At 37.9% G+C, this 8,515-nt stretch overlaps 1 protein-coding gene across 2 annotated transcripts in view; it reads right to left on the bottom strand.

Annotated features, from left to right (window-relative positions):
* Positions 1-1,450: 1,450 nt before the first annotated feature.
* The window catches only part of Mctp2 (multiple C2 and transmembrane domain containing 2), a 221,373-nt gene continuing 214,308 nt past the window's right edge, over positions 1,451-8,515 (bottom strand). For both annotated transcript variants that reach the window (XM_027956122.2, XM_071608654.1), the window contains 2 exons: positions 6,883-6,980; positions 1,451-4,706 (listed from right to left, as the gene is read on the bottom strand). In XM_027956122.2, coding sequence (XP_027811923.1) covers positions 4,638-4,706; positions 6,883-6,980 — 167 coding nt within the window. In that variant the 3' untranslated portion in view covers positions 1,451-4,637. The remainder of the gene's footprint in view (positions 4,707-6,882; positions 6,981-8,515) is intronic.

The following is an 8,515-nucleotide window of genomic DNA, read 5'->3' as shown; positions in this document are numbered from 1 at the left end:
GTAATAAAGATATTTTGAAATGATGATTGATTTGTATTAAGATGAAAATTAAATATTCAACTACTATCTGCTTTTAGTTTGTTTAAAATGACTCCAAGCCCTTACACAAAATTTAAATGGTCATTTTAATTGTTTTATGATAACACATTTAAAATATTAAAAATGTGATTGGCTCTTTCTTTAAAATACTGAAGTGTTTGGCCTCCATTTTTTAACTGTAAAGTAGGAATAAAATTGTCATACTTTAGTTTTTTTCTTCTCAGTGAACATGCAGAAATTACACAGATCATAAGTTCATAGCTCAACAAATTTTCAGCAGTTGACCAAGCTCATGTAACTGGAATCTAGACCAAAACAACACAATGTTGGCATCATCCCAGGAGTCTGATTTTGACCTCATTTAGTCACTGCTCCCCAAGCATCCTCAATTCTAGAACTGGAGATAGCATTCTGTTTTCAAACATGATGTCAATGTAATTATGCATTATATCAATTTGTGCTGGAGTATCCAGTTCAGCATTGTTTTTGACACTCATCCATATTGTTATATGTAGCATTAATCATTCACTTCTTTATTGTATTCCATTTCATAGTAGCAGTTTGTGGATTAACTCAAATATTAATGGAATAGGAGTTTCAGTTTGAGAATGAGAGGGAGTGTGGCTATGAATATTCATCCAAGTCTTTCATTAAATATATATATATATATATATATATATATATATATATATATATATATAAAATTATTATATATATAACATTATATATATAAATATATATTTCATTAAATATATATATATATATATACACACACACATACATACAAGTGTTGTTTATATACTTAAGTGTGAACTTCATATGGGGCAAGGGTATACGGCATATATGTCAGTTTTAATAGATACTACCAAACTTTTCAAAAAGTGGTTCTACCAATTTTCATTCTCAGGCACCTCAATGCAATGCTAAACCTAGCTCACAAGTTCCTCCCATGGCTGTTTCTATAGTTTTCTCAGTGAAAGGCAATACCATCTCCTAGGCTTGGCATCAAAGTCTGTAAAATATCAACATTCTTGCATTCTTGAATATCCATTGAGTGGCCATCCTTGATTCTTCCCTCCCTTTTCTCATAGTCAAGAATGGTCAAGTTCTGCTCATTGTATTTCCTAAACTCCTGATTTCATTGTTTTCTGTGCCAGTTTTTGAAAGTTCAGGACATCATTAATTTTTCAGGAGCATTACAATTGCCTTATGATGTCTCTGAACATTCATATTTGCTCATAAACCCACTGCACATAAAAGGATTGTTTTCTTGAAACTGGAGTCTGAGCATGTCATGCTGTTGCTTGAAAGTATCAATTTAACATCTGGTTCTACCAGGGGAACATTGTCTGTTTCATTCAGGTGCATTATCAGTATTAATCAATGTTTATTAAATAACGGTACAAGGAAACAAAGAATGTAAAGATTGTTTTACTGTCCATAGATATTTCTATTAACATGAAGGTAAGAAGTCTGAATATAAGACATAGTTTAATTTAGAAGTTGGTAATCAACATTGCCAAAGATTAATAAATAATATTGCACAAAGTAAACTTCCTATTTAAAGCAAGAAATACATTTTCCAGGATAGACTACACTGATCTGTCCAGGTTAGAACTATGTTCTAACAGGAGCACATGAAAGAGAACAATGAAAACTTGTCTGTGAACTGGTCTATTAGAAATGTTGTTCCTTAGATTGAAATGTTATACCTTAGGTGTCAGGATAGGAGGTCCAGTTGAAGACAGTGGGAGTCAAGCCTTTTGGTAACTCTGACCTCTAGCAGAATCTGGCAAATACCAGCATAATTTTTCTATGGTTTGGTGCATCCTCCAGAATTTACTTATTGGAAACTTAATCCTCACCTGGTATTGAGATGGGGACTTGGGCAGGAAATTAGGATGAGATGAGGCCCATCCATGAAGGTGAGGCTCCCATGATGGCAATAATGGTTTCAGAAGGAGAGAGACCCTAGTGGGCATGATCACTTATTCTAGAATTGTTCTTAAACTTCTGATAGTTCTTCCTTACCCTCAATTTCACTTTCAGTGGTTTCAGTTGCCCCTGGTGAACCATGCTTCAAAATTATTAAATAGAAAACTCCAGAAGGAACAAAACTACACATTCAAATGTCAAAGCACTCTGAATAACGTAACAATACCTTATGCCATTGTGCTCCATTCTGCCTATAATGTGAATCATCCTTTTGTCCATGTTTCCATACTGTATATGCTGTCAGTCACTTAGTTCCCATTTCAGTTATCAGACTAAGTACTGCAGTGCTTGTGTTCATGGAACCCTCAATACTGGTTCCAAAGCCGAGGAGTAATAATGCTGGGAATTTGGATGTGCCAGAAAGTACTTCCTTTGAGTGAAAATATGCAAGTTTTCAATTTGATAAGTAAAAAAAAAAAAAATCTTATGCTGAGGTTGCTAAGATCTAGGATAAAAATGAATTTTTATACATGAAATTTTAGAAGAAAAAAATTCATGTTAGTTTTGCTGTCACACATCAATCTGCAAAATTATGACCACAGGGTGTGATAAGTGCTTATTTAAGGCATTAAATTTTAGGGGCTGGTATTATCTGAGGTGTCAAGCACCCACTAAGGGTCTTAGAACTTCCCCCAAGGATATCAGGGATTCCTGTCATTGCATCAATATTAACATTTCACTTATAACTAACATTGATTTTTTTTTAACAATCAGTGTCTATTTAATCAATTAGCAATGTTTACCATATACAATCTATTAAAGGTTGATTTGGGCCTGATCTTATATCTCAGCTAATGTTTGTGTCCTAAACTTAAGGCTGAGAATTCCAGTCAGGCTACAGAGGAAAAACGTCTAACTAATGATGCCTTCTTGTAGGGAAAATTGTTTCATTTTGAAATTGTATAGCAAAAGAACAACAATAAAGCATTGGTTCCACTTTTAAATAAATAAGGGGTTATTTTGCTGCTGAAAGTTTTCATTGAAATGACTGATCAGATCTCACATGTCTGCTTAAAAATGTCTGACTTAGGTCGTTACAAAATGACAGACTATGATAAACTGGATGATAGTTGGGAGCAAGACAATGAGGCATTGTTTACACAGAAGATTGAGTAACCGGTTTAACAAAAGAGGTTCTTGGGTATCTATTGTATGTACAACTAAGAGATTTACTGGGGCTTTTATAATTTCTGCAAGGCTCTTTTCCAGCCAGCTTCATTAACTTGAAGTAAATCAAATCATGCAGAAATCTGGCTCAGCCAGAAAGAAACCCAGGAAGATGCAATATGAAGAAAAACAGACACAAGATGATAAGGTTTAGAGTCTTTGGCATTTTTCATAAACATTTTGTTTGATATTATTAAATTACAACCCAGAAACAAAAAAAAAATACCATAGTAAACTCACTATTAAATTAGGTCTTTTTACCTCAACTTTACTTTACAATACATATACATATATAAAATTGCACATACAAAGTATGTGTCAATAAAATACAATCTTTAAACTTTAAATATTATTTAAACAGAAAGATTTGCATATATTTTATATATGCACAAAATCAAGATTTTTCAGGGGATTACTGAGGAATTGTGGGGTATGCAGGAATCAAATGCCATTAAAAGAGGACTTTGGGGTGCTAAATTCTAGGAACAGGGTTCTAAAATTTTCATGGCCAATAGCTTACTTTTACCAGAAGGGAACCAAAGATAAATTTGGACCATCAAAATACTCTTTCTGTTCAAAACATTTGAGAAAATGAAATGATTATATTTAGGGAACACCCTGATTTATTAGTTTTTCTCTTCATACCTTTATCTTTCTAAATACTCAGAATTCATTTATTCATCACCTAAACCCCGCCTTTCAGAAGCCAGCTATTGACATTTTATTTGGAAATAAATAAAGTGAGAAGAAATGGCTTTTTAAGGCAGCCAAATACTTTCAGAAAACCCTAATTCTTCCAAAGAGTGGTCCCTTGGGACCTCCTGGGGCATCCATTGCCAGCAATGGACCATAATGTAGGCTGGTATCCAGCACCAAGGGGTTACCAAAAATTTACATATATGTTCATGGTAGTGATTGCTAAAGATTTGGGTGTAACTATGTTAATTATTATAAAATCTTTTTGTAATATACATTATTTGAATAGATAGCTACCATAGACTTAATTCAGATGAAACTTGCATGAATGATAATCTGAAAGGAGGGTGGGGGTGGGAAGTAGAAGTAACTGAATCTCAGAATCTCTTGAAGGCGTGAAAACCAGTTTGTCACTCTCAAACCCAAGTGGTCTCTTGGTTGTTCTTAAGGAGGGACTTTAGACCCATGGGAGCCTTGCTTCAACTCCTATTTGAGAGTGGATGTGTCTTTCATAATCTCAGAATTGGTTCCTTTTGCTGGGATGGACATCTATGCAAATGATAGAACACCCCATGTGGAGGGGTGGGCACAGGAGTGTCGGCATCTGTGCACATGAAGAAGAGAAGAGCATATCATGGTCTCCACCTGGCACACACTTCAGGTCCCAGAGGACCACTGAAATAGCTGTGACATTGATCTGACCGAGTGCACAATATAGGATGCTAGAGTCTGTGTGCGTCTTAGAGAGCGCTGCGCTTCTTCCGAAGGGGGCTGCCACTGCCACAGAGTTTCAATTCCGCATACTGCACCTGTGAAAACAAACAGACGTGTTGCTGGCAGTTAGGTAACCCTAGCTCACCACAGAGTGTGTTAATGGCTCCCCAAGGACAAACCAAGGCAAAGGAAGGAAGGTTCAAAGGTAATGAATCATTTTCTAAACACAGGAACATGGAGGGATTAATTGCAGGAAGGATTTGAGAAGTCATGCATCATTTCTTGAAACCAAAATATTAAAAGCAGATTTTTCTAATGAGATGCATGGGTTTCTACCTGCTCTGGGCACTGCTCGATGATCTTAATTTTGTGCGCGTCAGTTCTCAACCATAAGTAAGTTTAATAACTGCCTCTTGGGAATGTTTATCTTAGTATATGATATAGCAACTTAGAATTATTCATTTAAAAACTATCTAAAATCTTGGGGAAAAAAATCACAGACAATTATGGACATTTATTTTGTCTAACAGGGGAAAAATGCTGAAATTGATACTGGGTACCAGATTTTATTATAGATTTCTCTTAAAAATTAATTTCATTTACAATATAATGGCTAAAACATCTGTGATAAATATGAGTGCTCGGTGATTCCCCAGGGCACACTGTCAAGGTGTTATTAGACACTGCCCTTGGTGAGACGGGGAGGATCTTACTAGCATGCTGCATGTCCTTCTTAGATGCTCTTTTGTTGTATGTCTCTGTGTTCATGCCAACTCCAACTGGATGACCACTCAGAGCTGTTGCTTGGACCATGCACAGACAACCCTTGGGGGCTTGATGGAAATTGCTATTCTTCAAGGATATTGTATGAACTCACACTGCGACCCAAGTGATGGTACAGTGCAAATGTATTGCTTTGGTGTGTGAGCTTTGATAGGCTGCTGGTGGAATGCCTTTATTTAAGCTATTGTATTACAGACCACATGTGTTCACTATTTTTAGCATTTGTGCTAAACTCCCCAAGAACATGAGGCCCAATCACAGATTAGTCTCTACTTTGCCAAAAACAGATAAAAGAAAAACAAAACAAAAACAACAACAAAAAAAAAAAAAAAAAACACCGTTTTCTTCCAGTGTTTTGTAAAGGTTTAGTTAGGGGAGCAGAGAATGACATACCTGTCAGTCTTCAGTGCAAAACACAAGCAAGGTTACTTTTTAATTATATAATTTAAATGTTAAAATACATTCTAGGAAGATGAATTTACTCTTTAACAGTTATAAAGTGAAGGTTAAAGAAAAAAAAAGTCCATTTTAATCTCCAGAACTTGAAATGAAGGGGAAAGGAACTCTAAGACCTTTAAGCCCTATTTCTCCATGATCCACTCAGATGCTGGGGAACAACTACGTCACAGTGGCCCAATGGTGAAAACTGATACTTGATTTGGGATTCTCTCAGATAACACAATATTGTTATCTTCGATGATATTTCATCCAATGTCTCCCCATCAACCTATTCTTCATTAGTGAAATTGCTGCCTGCCTTCCTTCCTCAGGATTTATACCAGGCTAATCTGCAGGGACCCACGTTGAGCTATTCTTCGGGACTTTCTCTTATTGTTGTCTTCATTAATCTCTGAGCATCCACAGAAATGAGACGCTGCTGGATTAAGTGACCATTACCTGTGAATAATACCTGTGATTGATCTCAAATTATCTCATGCCATCTCTTCCTCTCCATGTAGCAAAGTAAGTGGGGGATTTGCCCTTACCATCTTTAAGTCTTTACAGGAAAGGGGATAGAAGGGAGGCCCAGGAGATAATCAGGGCAAACAAGAATAAAAAGAATAATCCTCCTGTTCCCTATTCCCTATAAATGCCTGCCATCCGGAAAATGGAAGAAAATAAGTATCACTCCTCAGGTTTGGATCTCCTGCAATTGCACTTACTGAGCCCATCTTGTCCTCTTTAGGGAGGTAAGCAATCAAAAAGGGCCAAGCATCAGTACACTGCAGCTGCGCGGTATGAGTTCCAGATCCTTCTTTAGTAGCTCTTTTTCAGGATAATTTCCCCCAATCATCTCATGCTTTGGACAAAGCTGCCTTTTTTTTTTTTTTTTTTAATACCACCTCCCTGCAAGCCAGGCCTCTTTAGGGCTTTTCAGATTCCTTATCTCAATTACTCACATAAGCAGAGTCTCCTGGTCCTTTAGCTCTGAGGCTGGCTAGAACTCAGTGTTGGAGCCCCTGTTGTTGGTGAGCACTCATTACATACCTTTTGAACGTCAGAAGGAACCCTGGAGAGGAAGTCTAGTAGCTCATTATTGTCGATGGCAAAGGGATTTCGGAGCTTCTTGGTAAATTTATTTATGCCTGAAAAATAGAAACACCAGAGAGCTTTTTGTCTTTCTGTCTACCTACGTCCCTATTTTTAAAAATCTTGCCTGACTTGGGTGTGTGTGGAGGGGTATTCACAAGTAAAAATTAGTGTGAAAACAATTACTAGACTTCAAGTCATGCACATGTTGCTGTCATGTGGAATCATTCACAAATGCCTTTTCCTGGAAGAAGGTGGAGGGGGCGGGGGAAGAGGGGCTCTGCCTTCTTCAGCTGTGAAAATCCCATTACAGTCCCAGCAGCAGGGCAGCAGAAACAAGCACTAAAACTGGAGAGCTCATTGGCTTTTTTTGAATATACTGATTAACAGCCTCCTTTGCTATGAAAACAAATGTCCCAGATGGGAAAAGGCCTTCATTAGCCAAAACAAGCCCCTACTTGGAGGCTCTGGACCCCGTGTAGCTGTGGGAGGTGGAGGGCGGGACTTTCTTGTTGTTAGAAAGAAACTGCGGCAATCTCTCTCCCCCCACCTCCAAGTCATTTTCACAGGATTCTCTTCTCTCACAGCAGAACAGAACTTGACATGTTGATTGTACTTTGATGCTGCAGGAAACTGTGAAAAGTTATTATTGGAAAATTATCTTACTATGGTTGCTAACTTAATTTGGGGACTGCAACACTGGAGAGTGGGTTTGTCTGGACAATGGAGTATGTGCTAATTTAGGATGGGGACGATGGTTATTACAGAGGGGTTCAACTTTTAAGATGTGAGTCCACTGTAGAGCACCCACCTTTGGTGGCTGCACTTTGGGTTCCTGTATCTGCCCAGGACACACTCTGCCCATGGTTTCCTCTTTAGTGAAGAGGTCCTCTCCACCACCTTTTGTCTTCCACTGTGCTCCTTGGGGCTACTTTGCAGGTACCCAGAGCTCACAATCTGTAGTCTTTTCACCAAAATGTCAACCCCTTTTTCATGTTGAGTGTTAGAAGCAGAAAGACTAGGTGGCCTTCTGAAGTTTTGCCACGGGGTGCTTGTTTAACAAGGATCATATCTGAAGGCCTGTCAGTCCCAATGACCGCTGAATGGATTCTTAGCTTAGTTGTGCTCTGAATGGCTCCTACTCAGAAGCCAAGTTCAACAGTCCCCCAACACATAAAAGGTTTGATGTTTTTCTTTGTTCATTAAATATTACTTTGCTTTCATCTCAGGACTGGACTTCCTGCATGGCATTATACCTGACACAATGCCAACCTCCAGTCCATTCTTTGGGGGGTCAGATTTACATCTGCTTTGCAAATGGGGGCCAGCCATTGTTCATGAGTAAATGGTAGCTTGGTGGCTGGGCTAGGGAAGGTTCCCAGCAAATGATTCCCTTTTCCTCAAGTCAAAGCTGCACTCTGCCTTTCTTCCCTCTACCCCCACAGCAAGCTTCATGTTTCTAACTAAAATTTCCCCCAGTGTTCCTTTAAACTAAAATACTCTCACTGTGTTATTCTAAAGACATTTAATTGTAGCATGGGCTTTTTGGCAAAAGAAAACAGACAAGGCAAAATGATGAAGGGAGACAAAG

The sequence above is a fragment of the Marmota flaviventris genome, chromosome 2, assembly GCF_047511675.1.
Source record: "Marmota flaviventris isolate mMarFla1 chromosome 2, mMarFla1.hap1, whole genome shotgun sequence".
NCBI lineage: Eukaryota > Metazoa > Chordata > Mammalia > Rodentia > Sciuridae > Marmota > Marmota flaviventris.
Note: the sequence above shows the minus strand (reverse complement) of the source record. Positions and strands in the feature narration are given on the sequence as shown.